The sequence below is a fragment of the Topomyia yanbarensis genome, chromosome 3 (genome assembly GCF_030247195.1).
Source record: "Topomyia yanbarensis strain Yona2022 chromosome 3, ASM3024719v1, whole genome shotgun sequence".
NCBI lineage: Eukaryota > Metazoa > Arthropoda > Insecta > Diptera > Culicidae > Topomyia > Topomyia yanbarensis.
The window spans coordinates 391,332,142-391,348,467 of record NC_080672.1 but is presented as its reverse complement, the minus strand read 5'-3'; the positions used below and the strand labels follow the sequence as shown (position 1 = coordinate 391,348,467).

General features: G+C 38.2%; 1 protein-coding gene across 19 annotated transcripts in view; it reads right to left on the bottom strand.

Moving 5' to 3' along the window:
• Nucleotides 1-16,326, bottom strand: part of LOC131692242 (serine/threonine-protein kinase mig-15) — a 250,343-nt gene that overhangs the window by 61,258 nt on the left and 172,759 nt on the right. For all 19 annotated transcript variants that reach the window (XM_058979177.1, XM_058979178.1, XM_058979179.1 and 16 more), the window contains one exon: nucleotides 682-918. In XM_058979177.1, the coding sequence (XP_058835160.1) occupies nucleotides 682-918 (237 nt within the window). The remainder of the gene's footprint in view (nucleotides 1-681; nucleotides 919-16,326) is intronic.

Sequence of the window (16,326 nt, the reverse complement as noted above, 5' to 3'; positions counted from 1 at the left end):
GCCTTAATGCAACAATCTGTACACGTTGCTATCCATTTTAGGGTGATGTGCTAATTAATCAGTGCTGGAGTTAGGTAGTGATTGTTTGTTTGATGTTACATTAATAGAGCATATTGTTTGCACTTCAAAAGTTGCTATTTCTATGCAGATTTGCTCTGTGTGCGTATGTGCGTCGTTTCAAACTTATCGCGGAAGAGGACTCTTTGTGATGATGGAATTGTGTTCTGTTGTAATTCACGATTTTATTTCTTCGGAACTTTATGAACTTGAACGTCTAAATCTACTACTGTTTAAATAAGAATATAAGCGATAGGTCGGAAAATAGTGGAAAAGTTCTAGAAACGCTATTGGTCTAGACAAAATACATCAACAGTGTAAACATCAATCTTATTCTAGGTTATCGCGCCATTGAACTGAATTGCCGACAGAACAGGAACTAAACATCGAACAGACGACGAACAAAACGCTCTAACAAATATGATCTTTGCAACGAAAGGCCAAATAATGCGGGTTCAACAATAAGTAGTTTGTTTTCGCGAATTCCATATATATAATGTGGTATAAAGCATTAGGCGTAATATAGCGCAATTTTGAAAACATTTGGGGCCTGAATGAGAGAGAGAGAGCGACTATTCGAGGGAGGCTTAAAGTGCCAATGCATGGGAGAGCAGGCGGACTTACCATTGGTTTGAAGATGTTCTGAGAGTTCCGTGGCGGTTGTTGAGGCGTTTGCTGCTGGGATGATGGCTGCTGGGGTTGGGAGGACGGTCCGCCGCTGGACCGCGGCGTCGGTGGTAGGGGCCGGTTGGCGTTCGCATTGCTCGGCGGATCCGGAACCACTATCAGACGCTGAGGTAGTATTGGCCGCGAGGGAGGTCCCGGTTCTTCCACTGGTTGCGCTTTACTTCGCTCATCACGCTGGAATGATGGGTAGAAGGTTAGAACGGTAGAAAAACGGGAGGGTAGTGTTGCAAAATCAAGTACCCCAATCAAAATTTGCAGAAAAACAAATGAAGACCAGTTTTATACATAATATACTGAGATCATATTTAAATTTCAGTAGCAAAGTAACTTAAGTAAATGAAGAGTACACTCCCATTATACTGTACAAAACGAATAATTTTTTTCGCTGTTTGTTAGAAAATAGTTACAAATCATTATGTAGCGTACTGCAGAGGTAAAAGACTCCAAAGGTGTGCAAGTAGCCTATTTCGCTATTGTTTATTCATCTATTGGCGAACATTGTTGTTTTATCAAAAGCGGATTTCCAAAAAGCAGTCGCGTGGAAAATTACCCCATACTTTGAAGACGAACCCCTTCAAAGTAAATGAATTGAAATGGGTACCAATATCAAAACAGACCAACAGACACGGCTATTTGTAACAGAAGTTACACATAGCCGTGTTAGCAAAAATGATTCCATAACATTTGTCAGAATGACGTTCGTCCGAAAGCCACTTAGCCGAATGACATTTGTCCGATGTCACATAAATCCGAGTGTCATTCACCCGAATGCCACATTCACTCGAAAAACACACCGAAATGAAAATACACTGCAGGAAATTAAATTTATTGAACTGAAATATAATTTTTATTTGATTTTCATTTAACCGGGCAAACGAGTGGATCACCAGATTGCTTCCGAGAACTATTTGCTATACAGCTTCAAAGAGCTGCTCATGTTTGAAAGACGAATCACTCTTATGTTTGAATAAATCTGGCAAAAGAGTGGATCAACAGTTTCCTTGCGATCATATTTGGTTTGCAGATTCAAAGAGCTGCTCATATTTGAAAGAAGGAATCAACCCCTAAGTGTGAGTGAACTAGCCCAACGGGAGGATCATCAGTTAACTTGCGAGAGCTATTTGCACTGGCGGCTTCAGGGAGGGGCACATGCCCCCTCTATTCGAACATAAGCTATTTTGGTAAAAAGATATTTGCATTTCCCTACTTCAATATGTTAATATTCTAGAAGTGATCAACAAGGCGATCATTTCTTTGTTATACTTTATTTAACTAAGTAAAAGCTAATTAATTAAATTTGGTAACAAAAGCAATTTTGAATTTGTGCAAGCAGTAAGCAAAGTATTAGGATTGTGGTACCAGTAGGTATTACTGGCATCGAAAATACGGGGAATAATAAGTAGGTACGGTATATTCGTAACTTTTGAAAAAATTATTTCTATTCTATATATTTAAAGTAGAGCTAAAACTTGACGAGAATCAAAATGCCATCGCCTTCAGAAATCTATCCGGTAATAACGGGAGTCAGATGGCACAATCAGCAGTTTGTTTATATTTGTATTTGTAGTAGGCTGTAGGCTACAAGCCCGTTACCCATTTCTTAAAGCTAATTTACAGAGTAGGGAATAATTATAAATTACAGCTACAAATCACAGCTCTAAAGTAGTTGTCCTCTGTAATAAAGGCTTAATCTACACCTCATCACACTCGGAGTAGTGTTGAGCGAGATCACATCTGCCAGACGGTTGAAATAGGTCATGAACCTAGTGCATGGTTCGTGCTGCGTGTAGTTTCGCGATCGGTTAGGTGACTCGAATATCCGACGACGTCGTAGTACCGTAGGACTATCGTTGAAGGTTATACTGTCACGCAGACGTTGACTTTTGGTGCGTCCAGCCAATACATTTGAGAAGAAGGTAACATCCGCTATCGTATGTCTAGAATGAACAGTGTCCAGATCGACTAGTCAGCACAGTTGCTGGTAAGGAGGCAGCTCATCGTTGTTCCAACCCAAGTGTCTAAGGGCGAAACGTACAAATTTTTCCTGAATTTGTTCGAGCCTGTTGATCTGTGTCACATAGAGCGGGCGCCAGACTACGCTTGCGAAGTCAAGTTTCGACCTTACTAGTCCAATATATATATATATAGACAGAATAGCGTGAGGGTCGTCCAGTTCACGCCCGAAGCGCCTGACTAAAGCGAACAGTTGCAGACAGTCCTTTACAACTTGATCGATGTGTCCGTTGAAAGAAAGCGAGCGATCGAAGGTTACTCCCAAGTCCTTAACGGTATCAACACGAGGAATTGTAGTATTCAGGTATTGGTATACAAAAAATACAGGACTGATTTTCCTAGAAAATGTCATTACTGAGCACTTGCCAGGGTTGACGCACAATACGCTCTCTTCGCAAAAGGTTCCGAAATTAGCCAAATCTTGTTGCAGGGTTTAACAATCCGCAGTAGTTTTAATAGGGTAGAAAATTTTTACGTCGTCTGCGTAGATTAAAATAATGGCGTTCGTGATGAGTTGTGGCAATCTAGATAGATCTACCAGATCACTTGAAAAGTATATTAAATTTTATTTATTTTGTAGCACCGTGTTATCATTACCTAATGCTGCGCATAAAAGGCTAGATCATTTAGGCATGGGACTTTTTCAAATTCATGTATTTTTTACCCTTTACCAATAAACTATCTAAGGGTCGGTTGTCACGGTAAAGATGGACACGTCTATCGATACCAGGACACATGTTAGTGAACTCGGGTGATTCGTAGTTATACTGCCTAAGCTCAGTAACCCTCATTAACAGAAGACAAAGTTTAAGCCCGTACGATATTAAGCCTGTTCTAATGACCCTGCCACTTCTAGTTTTCCGATCTGTTTACTTCACATCCTTGATCTCACTGGAGTACTATGGCTCTAATTTGCATAACTTTCCCTACCCAGTAATCTCTAGCTAATTGAATGTCGTTAAAATGTAAAAAAAATATCTAAGGTTGGAACATAAATAATTAGAGCTTATCTCATGGGAATAACTGAAACAATTAATCCGTTTTTTAAAAATATGCATACATTTTTCAATGCCATCAGTCAGTGCACACCTTCTTTTAGTCACTACCTCGGCTCCATCAATTCTCCATCTGTCCGATGTCGCTGGTGACTGCTCCTTTAATCCTCAGTTCGAGTTTCAATATCGCTCAAGATTTTTCTATTGGACGGAACTGGTAACAATTTTGCAGATTCCGATTGAGATGAAATGACTCCTATGCTTTTGAACAATTGTAGCACGCAACCCGTACGCACTGGGGGCTCATATCCATCCCAGGAGGATTTAGAATAATTACCTTTAAAAATGTCTTAACAGTAAACAATACTGCGAGCCGTTTGAATAATAAAATGTCATTTGAGTTTATACACTTCAGAAACAAGCCGTTGTAGAAATCAAGGAAAGAATATTACCAGGGTGGCTGGAAAGGGATGTAAGTCAAACTGATCGGCATCTCCGAATCGGGGGTGGCATTCCGCATCTCGATTCGAGTGACTCGATTCGAAACGTTTTGAAGTCGTTTCGACTAAATTGTGGCATTACGTATCGCATTCGACCAAGCGTTCGAGCTTGTTAGATTTCGGTACTAGATTTCGACTGCCTGTTCGAGCGCAAACTGTCAAATAAGAGTATACACTGAGAAAAAAAATATTTTTTATTCTGCTATGAATAAGTTTCATAAAACCAACTTTGGTAAAATATAGGAATTGTTTTAATTTATTTAGTTTTTAGTTGCTTATTGTCGAAATACATATGGATAAGTTTCGCAAATATAACAATTTTTGCTAGTACACAATAGGGGCGAGCACTTTGAAATAAAATCGATGTTGTCAAACATCGATCCAAAAAGATCCGATGTTATATGGAAATGCGATTTTTTTCTTTTATGTACGAAAAAAAATCTACCCTTTCTAAAAATATTTATACTATATAAAACAATTGATAAAAGAACGAATCATTTCGTTTCATTGACGAACAATAGTTTAGACATCGACGATAACTTTCATGCACCGTACAGGCCAATCAACGTCAAATTTACAAATAAAATTTTAGTTCGTTCCAAATTTTTTCTTGCATTCTTTAGCTAAAAATATTTGACAGGTATTTTTGTTATGGCTGAATATAATATTTACTTCAAGGTATGAGCTTTCAACTTTTGAAGTTAGAAAAATTGAACATTGTTGAATCGCTGATAGCTCGGAAAGTATTTGATGCATGGAAAAAAATTAATATAAAAAGTTGCATTTTCGCATGAGCAATTTTTTAAAAGTTGGATCATTTTTTTGCTTATTTTTTCTTCAAATAATAAAAATCATTTTAGAAATAGTGTAAAAATTTTGCACTGGATCTCAAAATGTTTTGCGAGATAACATTAAAAAGGGCAATTTTACGTTAAACGCCATGTTATGGGTCAGCTTTAACTGAAATATCTCGTAAAGTAATAAGGTTCTCAATATAATTATAAATGTTTTCATAGAATAAAAAACTTATTAGTCCAAGCTTGTTTTTTCAATATGTTTCTAACATTTGCAGAATTCATAACATAAATAACAATAAAAACTATATCAGATTTTTATTGGTGAGTTCATTCGAAAACGCACTTTTTATTAATAATAAATTTTTTCGCACAACTAAGCGTTATCAGTGGTTGAAAAATGGTTCAATTCATAAAATTCAAAAACTCATAACTTGAAAAAAATCTATCGTATTCAGCCAAAACAAAAAATAGATGTCAATTATTTTGTGCTAAGAATGCAAGAAAAATTTTTGGTAGGAATTAAAATTGTGGTTGTAAATTTGACGTGGAATAACCCGTTCTTTAAAAAAGTAAAACTACTCAACTTTTCGGTCATCAAGATGCCGTGAATTAGACGACAATGCACGAAAAAGCTTCGTTGCAGAAAACGAGTAATGATCTTGTTCTTCGTATGATAATTTTAATTCCACCGAATAATTTTTTTCAGTGTAAACAAAATTGCAGTTTGTTTTGTTTTTTTCCGATGAGCGTCAAATTCACAGAATAAAAATAGTCATAGTGGTAAATAAATTGACCCAAACACGTTCATAATGTGTTCACGCCACTCACCCTCACCACCTTTTTTCAACGCTTGGGCATTATTTTAGTTTGATATAACTATATTCTTGAAATTCTTACCACAAAATTTTAATCGCTGTTTAAGTTGAAGCACCGAAACATCGAAATGCCTAGCTGGTAGAGTCTATTATTCGGACCTCAGTCGCATGATGGAATGTATTATCTGCAGAATGGGTTATACACAATTTTTCTTAGATTAAATAACATATTTAATATCTAAATAATTGTTTAAAACAACACAACTTCAAAACCGCTTTTCTCAAATCTTTTGGAAAATAATCATTGCAAGTACTGCCCTTTTCAATAAAAATGGCTAATTTTGCATTAAAATTTTGGTTTTCAGTGTTTTTTTTAGGAAACTGATAGCTTCCAAAAGAAACAATTTTTTTCAGCAATTAATGACGCAAAAATTTAAATACTAGTTCGATAAAATAGCCATTTTTAGTTCAAATAGTCAAGACAGAAATTTGTTTTCGTGTTTTTGGGGTTTTCCGTGTACTTGTTAGTTAATTATTCTATTATAGCACACAATTAGAGATAGGGAGAACACAATCAAAATGAAGTGTTTCCAGAAAGCAATTGAGGTATAGTTGGGAGCAAATGCATCAATTAGATTATAAAATTGTTTGAATCACCACTTTGAAATCAAGAATGCTTATGATTCTTTACATCTATCAAATAGCGATTAGACAAATCAAGGTGTCTTCAATTTGCTCCATCGATTTGTTTTAACACTTTTTTATAATTACTTGGTGTAAGATAATTTATTATCAATGTTTAGTATTACTTTTTTCAAAAACGTTTGTTCCTGATGGTGAAAATAGATATAACATAAAGTAGTTCAAAGGACGTGGGAGCTTTTTACACATTTTGGTAATTTTATATCCTCTAAGTATTCCGAAATAAAAACACAAATCATAATCTCGAACGACAGTCGACAGCAATACAACTATCGAGCGAATACGTTCGACTCGAGTCGCTTTCGAGTTCGATTGTTATGGTTCCATAATGCCAACACTTCTCGATAATCTAGTACTTTTTCGAGCGAACTCGAACGAAAATTTACTTTCGAGCTTGGTTCGAAATACATAATGCGAAACAAGGTCGAGTCGATAGAATTTTGATCGAATCGAGATGCGTAATGCCACCCCGGTTCATCGGTTCCTGTTTCGACAAGTTGCGATAATATCAATAGTTGTGAGCAAAAAAGGTCGGTCAGCGAGCTAGCAACGGGAGATAAGGAAAAACACGAACGAGCCACATGAAGTCGTAGAAGATCGGGTTACCGTTGTCAAGAGAAATTTCACTGCCAATGATATCTCCGTCGCAGTTGTTGAGAGCTATATGGCTCACGAAAATGGGCACGATATCAAGAGAAATACCGCCGCCGAGGAATTCTTAGCGCCAGCTAGCATATAAATAGGTACGAGTCGCACCAAGAAGAATTAGAAAAAGTAGCAATTAACGATAAAATAAAAAGAGCAGGAGCACAATTCATCCTGAAGAAACACCTAACGATGGATCCGGGGGATGCGGATTAGGGTAAACATTGACAATTTGTTGAGCTGAATCGATTGGTACGCAAGACTCGGCCCTCCACGGCTCGGAAATAATCTTCAGAGTTGAAGAATTTCTGTACCTTTTTTTCTTTAATTCGTTTATTTGGCACGGCTCAAGGCGTTAGCTTCACGGAGCCGTAGGTCTTTCGTACCTTTCTTTAATAAGAAATGTAAAAATAGCAAAACCCTACCTTCCCTTGAGAATTTCCGGCGCACGGGCCTGGTAGCACGTCCTTGCTGTTATGGCAGCTGACTAGATTTGACCGACACGTAACTGGACCATCATGAAAATTAATGAAGCGAAAAACCCGTTTATTGGAGCACTCCCTTTTAAATATTTCCAAATTCATAGTCTAATCCGTCACAAAATAGCCGGTTTTCTTGCTAAAGGTACATATCTTTCGCCAAACCTTTTTATTTTTCGTGAAGTTACCCACGAAAACAAACTTGCATCCCCTAGGAACCTTGCAGTGAGCAGGAACCTTGTTTGAACCCTGATTTGTTTAAAATTTCCATAGACTTCATCGTCGATTTTTTCGCAAAACCACAATTCAAGCTATTGGAGATCAGGTTTGAATTTCCGAATGACCTTCAACCACAGTTGACAAGAATGGATGGCAGTAGTAAGGGTTTCCTTGTACTTCTAATCACTCGAGCCACAGTTCTTTCAGGATAATCTAAGTTCCCGAGTCGACGCTGAAGGTTTTTGGAGCAACTATTCACAGTTATTTTTGTTTTCTCCTCCTAGATGAGGAATATCTCGGTACCATGTTGGTTTAAAACTGTGAAATAAATAGCCAAGCAAAAGTGTAAACAAACAATAAAAGGCTTTTAAAAGCTTTCCGCGATGAGCACAAAAATTCTGATTTCTCGCGTATCTGCATTCCGTTGAACGAGGAATCTGCCCAAAATCAATGGAATTCCAAGGCTACTAATTTAAAGTGACTCGAATTTGTTTGCCAAAATGATAGATTGGTCTTGTCCTTTTTTATTAGTTAAACAATATATCAGGATTCACACACGAAAGCAACATAGTAACATAACTGTACAGTGTACACACTGTTATTTGGAAATTCAGAATTTATATTTGATGTTGAGCGTATTCGAGTAAAATTTGATAGCAAATTGAAAACTAAACTTGATGTTGTGAACGGCTAAAAGATCAAAATCGAGAGCAAGGAATTGTTCTTTGTCATTAAACAGATCTGCTACCAGTGCACTGTGAGAGCAAATATTTGAAAAACTGTTGAGATATTTCGATGATAACAAAATAAGTACTCAATTTAATTGTTTTCCCAAGAAAATGAAAAACAAGAATTTCTTTTGAAAACGCAGAGCGTAAAAGTACAAAAAATGATATTAACATATTTCAGAATATTTTCAAGAAGTGAAAATTGAGATTAGGCTTATGAATGTCACCTTACTTCACCTATCCAAGAATGCCTATCCAATGCAGAACAACTTAACATACGTGGCTGAAAGTTACAGTATTGGAATTTAGATACATGTGTATAGGGAAAATGACAGTTTAGAGATACAGTTATATGAGCTATCAACGCATACCCCTTTAAACCAAACAAAAATACACGTCATAATTTGGTGATGTAGAATCCGTTTCACCTGATACTTGAAGAAACTTTTTCCTGAATATGGCTAATGATATTCTTGCTGTGAGAAGGCGGGTACAAAGATCTATCCACTCTTGACTATACAATACAAACACAACGGAACTATATCCATGATGAGCAGATTCCTATGTGCAAGTACTGGAATTAAACGGGACATAATGTAAAAATTTTAAGCGGAAGATAGTAAGGTGAATACATCACAACTAATTGCCAACACATCTATGGCAAATCAATCCAAATACAATCACCAGGTTGCCAAATTTGTGGCAACTGTTCAACTGAAAACACAGCATCAAGCACCCCAACATCAACAGCCAGCGCCTTCAGCGCGGCTTTTGTAACATGTAAGTGCAAAAGGCAACGAAAAAAGCTGATCGTGAGCACGAACGCGGCATTACCGATTAGAGATGGGCAGAATAGTTCTGTAAAAAGAACTAGATCACATGAACCATTTTCCCGTTCAGTTGAATTTTTAATTGTACATAGCGAATGATTGTCGAAAGTGTGATCTGGAAAGGCCGGAAAACATATGCAGTATAAGTTTGGATCGAAAACTCTCTTTGAACGTTTGCCAACCGAACTGTTACACATTTGTGAGTGAGAGGGATTTTTCTATTCTTCTTGAATGTCGTTAATCGTCAATTTCCAATTTCCACAATATAGCATCCATGATAGTTTGCGAGACGGTAGCTCAGTTCATTGTCATTCGTTCGCCTTAAAATTAATTCCTTGAATTTGGCGATCTGCTCTAGGCGAACTGGCCAATTCACGTCGAAGCAAACGAAATAATTACTACTGTGTTTTGGAAAGGAACTCCCGTTTGCTCTTTCTATTTGAAGAACCAGTGCTCCTGAACCGCTCGCGAACAGATTTCCCATCTTTACGTGAACGACAAGAGAAAAGTAAATGAACCTCATGATGCAGCAGGCGACAAGACAAGTGTTTCCCCGCCGCGAAAGAAGCTATAGTAAGTATAGCACGTACTAAATCCGACGAACGCTCAAAAACATTTGGTTTTGTTTTTAGTTACATTTTGTAAATATATAAAAGACCCTCGGCTTCGTTAAGTCACCGCAATGAGCCGCGTCGAATAAATGAATTATAAAAAATAGTTATTTCAATCAAGGATGGTGTTTGATTCACTAGTCGCCAATCCCTAAATATGAACTGTTTTAAGAAATTATTCTAAAATTTGAAGTTTCTAAATGTATTTATTTTTTAAATGGTCTATAAATAATATTTTGTCAGAAAGGCGTGCCCCTCATTTGTCAGTCAGCTGGAGCCGCCTATGTCTATTTGGTGAAAAAAAAAGAATTATCCATTATTTTCGAGTAAAATTGGTAAACGAGTGGACTGACAATTTGCTTACGAAAGCCTTTTTGTATAAAGATTCAAAGAACTGCTCATGTTTGAAAGAAGAATTTTTGAGTAAACCAGCCAAATAAATGGATAAACAGTTTGTTTGTGAACTTATTAGAAATGTAGATTCAAAGAACTGTTCATGTTTGAAAGAAGGAATCAACCCATATTTTTAATCAACCCGGCAAACGAGTGGATCACCAGTTTACTTGCGAGGACTATTTGGTATACAAATTCAAAGAACTGCTCATGTTTGAAAGAAGGAATCAACTTTACTCGACACCAAACTCCTTTTGAGATTTAGCTGACGGTGGTTAATACGATGGCTGTGATGATGATGATGTCGCCAATAGTTTTCTGATCCCACATGGTTTCCGAACTCACGATGGCGGCGATGATATAGAATGAAGTTGATGAAGTTGGGCCCGCGGTGATGTTTGATTTGTAATGACACTTATAAGACAAATCGATTCCCTGTCCGGCATTTTATGAATTGACCAAAGCAACGAAAATTGAGAAAATGGGTACAGAAGCATGCTTGCTTGTTAGACTTATAATCAAAGGGTTACCTTCCGTTGGATTTGATTTTATATTGTTTGAGTGAATGTGGTATTCGCGTTAATGACATTCGGGCAAGTGGTCTATTCGAGTTTATGGCATTCGGGTAAATGGTCCATTCTGGTTAATGAAGTAAATGGCCCATGCGGATAAATAGCTTTCACGCGAACGTCATTCGGGTAAATGACTTTCGGGTGAATGTGTTTCGGGCTAATGATATTCGGGTGAATCTTATAGAACCAGCAAAAATAGATGCTTAATAGCAGGCTCCGATATATTGTAAGCATCACCGTGAATACAAGTTTCCTGACGAATTTTCGAAGCCAACAGTAGTGAAGCGACGCGCGGTCATGGGCTAGCTACAAGTATCTCTGGTTGGATAAACGCAATGCTTAGTAACCGCATTTTTTGCTCATCACTAAGACAGGCAGTGATACGGAATTTGAGTATTTACGGTTGTCCTCAGGGTGGCGTTTCATCACTTTTGTTTGGAACCAGGTTGCCGATGGCTTGTTGAAAAAACTCAATGAGCTTGGATTTCCAACCTACGGGTTTGCTGACGATTACCAAATACTTATTGCTGGACTTTGCATCGGAACAATCTTTGACTAAGTGCAACAAGCATTAAGAACTGTCGAACAGTGGTGTCGACCAATAAAATTATTAGTTAGCCCAAACAAAACTTCAATGGTTCTTTTCGCTAAGAAGCGAATAACAACCGGGGTTTCGGGGGTGGAGATAGCGTAGTTGGTACATCGATTGCCTTGTACGCAGATCACCTGGATTCAATTCCCAATCCCGCACATAGGGTTAGATCAGAGGCGACGCGTGATTCCACCGTCAACCTGTTCAATATACCATAAAGGCCCTCAAAACGTCACAGTCATCTCTAAAACTAATTCGACTCCATGGGACGTTTTTAGATCAGCTGATTATTTTTCGATTATCTCTTCTGACGTTATTCGGGTGGATTCGACGTCCGACAAATTCGTCGATTCCATCCAACATCATAGGGCCAAAGAAAGATGTTAGTCGACAACAAATTTGTTTTCAAAATCCACCGGTAAATTATTAAATAATCGTCTGGTAGAATGCTTAAAAGAGTAAAAAGTAACACATCCGAGATGCGAAAAATTTGAAAAGATTTTCGAACTGAAAATTAAGAAAAACAATCATGTATAAAAAATCATTGAACAGAGTTAAAATAATCGAAGCTCTTTTTGGACGGCTGAAAATGGACCTGATGTGACTCGCGATGAATAGTTCAGTTGAATATCGTACAATAATATTCAATTCACTTAATATATAGGTAAATGATTTCAAATGTTAGTAAAGCATGTAAAATAATAATTATCATTGCTTACATTGTGCCACGAACTACTTTGACACGTTTGATTCGTTGCTGCACGTTCACTTCGTGCAATAATCGGAGACGAATGAAAACCTGCACTAAATGTTTGTTCGTTTGCGGTTTACGGTGCGTCCCTGAATATTGAAAATGAAAGCGATTGAATATGATCAATTTTTATTCAATGACTTCGAATATTTGTAACTCTGTCATTGAGTACTTATAAATCATAGCATTATATGAATTAACTTGAAATGTACTCTTATATTCTACACACCAATAAATAATAGTCGTTCTGTATAACAATGAATGAAAGATTTGTCTACCGGGTTAAAGTCATCCCTCAATTCTTTCAAATAAGATAGGAATTTGAATGTGTGCAATTTATTGAATCCAGAAAAAAAAATTTCTCGTAAAATATCGTAGGCATGAGATATTCAACATCAATCCGTTCATTATTACAATAGAACGGGAATTCATTCGAACAACCCCTGATTTGAATTTATGTCCATTTTACAATCTCAGTAGACAAGTTATCAACATGTTAATGCAAAGAGCAAAAAATATTTTTGAAGCAAAAGTAGACGGTTCATTATTATCGTTGAACCAACGGAATACTTACGCGCCTAAAACCAATATGCCCCAAGTACAGCAACATTTGTTCAGGCTACCAAAAAACAGACTGTTATGAACGTACCGTACGCGCTCAAAAATTATAAATCACTCTCGTTTGCACACAACTCTGACGCCCATATGGATATCGCACCAATGTATTTGTTCAATATTTGACTTGAACCGGTGCAAAAGGAAATACAAAAAGCCGGCGCCCATGACACTCACGCTGCTGTTTCAGCAGTCGCTCATGCAGCTGCTCTATCCAGAGCATGCGGTGAGAGTACGAGATGCGTGCATGTTTGAGGTTGAACCGGTCATGGGAAGACTGTTTATTTATTTTAACTGAAAATTCGGGTCGTCAAATTTTCCTTACCTGTTCAATGAACAGGTTGAACGTACCGACGCGTCGCCTCTGGGTTAGATTTTTCTAAAGATTTCTCTAACCCGACAAAGAGGCGAATTACCCTAAGGTTAAAACCTCTATAATCAAAAATTTAAAAAAAAAAATCCGGGGTTCGTCCCTTGCGGTTTTTTGATTCTGAGCTACTGTGTGCAGATCAAGTACAACGTCACTCAAAAAAGAAAAGATCTTATTTAGTTTTAAGTTTTTTAACACTCTAGACAGCCGGCTTAAGAAGAATCAGGACTCAGTAGCGACTGGCTCAAATGGCACGTTCCCCCATGCTGATCGGAGATTTGTGATCTGCTTTTCATCATTTCCCTGATGGAAAGGATTGGGGAAGTGGGAAGATTAGTGGTAAGGAAAATAACGACAGAACTATTAAAACCGAGCATTCTGCACCCTCGGAACGATGCTGAACGATCTGCAGATGCTACAATAGCAGGAATTAAACTACCAACTCCCGGAGGAATTTAGAATTTTTATTTAAGCAGTGAGCGAATATATCAACACCCCGGAGGGCATATTGAGATAACAGAACGACAACGCCCCCGAAGAGATGTTGTCATTCAAATACGACATAAGCTACAGCTCTTTACCACGCTGGGTTAGGAACAATAGCATATCCTTGATTTTCAGCTCTCTGTACATAGGTTCATCTATGTATAGAGAACAAAATCCGGATACGCAATTGCATTACTGCAGGGCAGTTACATATCAAATGATATGAAGTTCCGTAATCGGATTCACAAAGACCACACGAATGATACTCAGCACACTGAATAGTAGCCAAGCGATAATTGAATTGGCAATGTCCAGTCAGTACCCTTACTGGAATACTGCAATTGTGTTTGAAAAAATGCAGCAAATTCATTGACATTTTCGGACTCCCATCTGACCGACAAGTTTTTGTTGTTTGCAAGCTACGCCAATGGTTGACATGATCGGATGCAGCCCAAGGGCGAATCTTGTGCTTTATCCAACTTATCGAAAGTGGTAGAACTGGTTCTGGACCAACGAAGTCAGTCGCAACGCCCCCTCTAGCCAATTCATCGGCCAACACATTTCCAGTAATACCGGATATACCGGGTACCCATAAAAGGTAGATAGCATTTGAAATGCTAAGACTTGAGTTCGACTTGCGATTACTAATTTCGATCTCACATCTGTCGAACTAATTGCTTTCAGGGCAGCCTGACTGTCCGAGCAAAAATAGATTCTTATATCGCAAATTCCCTGTTGAAGTGCCGATTGAACGCCACAGAATAGCAAAGATTTCTGCTTGGAATACGGCACAGTATCTACAAAGCGAATGAGACTGGTTTAATCCCATTTTACGATAATAGACTCCAGCATCGGCTCGGCCCTCCAGCAAAGAACCGTCAGTATAACAAACTACGTAATCTTCAAGTTGTTCTTCCATCCACACAGACAGCCATTCCTCGCGTGGAAGAATTCTCACATTGAATGTTTTAAAAGGAAAATTACGAGTGAGTGTAAGGTAACTGGGTTCAAGTGTATACTCATCCCTTGTCTTGTGTGGCTAGTTGCACGATCTATTGGGTTACTGTTCCAGAGCCAAGTATCTTTTAGACGATATTCACAAAAATGTGCTTTTTGTTTCAAAAACACATATAGTAGTTTTGTGTTCAAGAGTGCCTCTAGAGCAGCAGTAGGTGTTGTCGAGAACGCACCAGTCATCGCCATCAAGACCATCCTCCGAAGATGGTTCAACTTTGATTAGATTATCATAACTTTTCCCTTCTGCCACCAAACAAGGCATCCGTATGCCAGTATTGGTCAAACAATTATTGTGTAGATCCACTGAATGTACTTGGGTTTGAGTACTTAAGATTTGCCGAAAGCTCGTCTATGACGGTGCCGGTGGTTGAGTGGTAAGCGAGACCACTCATTCCAGTTGGTCTGTGTTCAATCCCAACCGAGGTCATTGAGATTTTTGTGAGGTGAAAAAATCTGTGGTCACGTGTCTTCCTTCCTCGGAATGGGAGTAAAGCCGTTGGTCCCCGGTCCATGAGTTGATGGATCGATATCTAGTCCAGATAGTGGAGTCCTCTCTCTGGCGTCGGTAAAGAAGATGTAAAATCCAACTTTTATACTTGTTAGTAACAAATGTCTCGTCCTCCCGTGATACTTGTGCAGTGCGCTGTAGTATTTCTTCCCTTTCCTTCCGCGATCTTCGAGAACGGGCCTGGCCGGCGCCGGTAATGATCAATAAAACAGTTTAGGATTACCAGGAGTTGCACATTGTGCAACTTCAGCTAGTCCAGATTGATAACGGAGTAGTAGCCAGGGTCGCACAAACTGAAGCTCAAGCTCAAACTGAAGTTAAGATTTGCCGAAAGCTCGTCTACATTGGCCGAAGGCCATGCAAGCTTTCTTGATTCTGAATTCGATGTGAGCTGTCCAATTGAGTTTTGAGTCAGGGATTACCTTAACGTACTTAACTTGATCTCGAACAATAATTTCAGAGTCAAAGAACTCCAGTTGTAATCCTTTGTTTCATGAAAAGCCCCATTGATGCTTTATATGGATTAACTGATAGTCCGATTTGAAGACAACATTTCTCAACAACACATAAGGCTTATTGCATCTAATCAAATATCGGCGATCATTTTATGATAATCATCGGCGAAACCATGTCGGATACCCAAGCTCATTAAGTTTCCTCAACAGACCGTAAGCGACAAGGTTCCATAGAAGTGGTGACAGAACACCACCTTGAGGACATTCGCAGACACTCAGTTTCCTTATCTCTACTTGTCTTAACGATGAGCACATATGTCGGTTGCTAAGCATTGCGTGTATCCAGTTCGTGATATATGAACGTCCTCCATGACCTTGTGTTGCTTTCAAAATTGATTCGAAAGACACGTTATCAAAACCACCTTCAATATCGAGAAAAACCCCCAAGCTTGATTGCTTTTGTGAAAAAGCTTTTTCAATGTTGTAGAC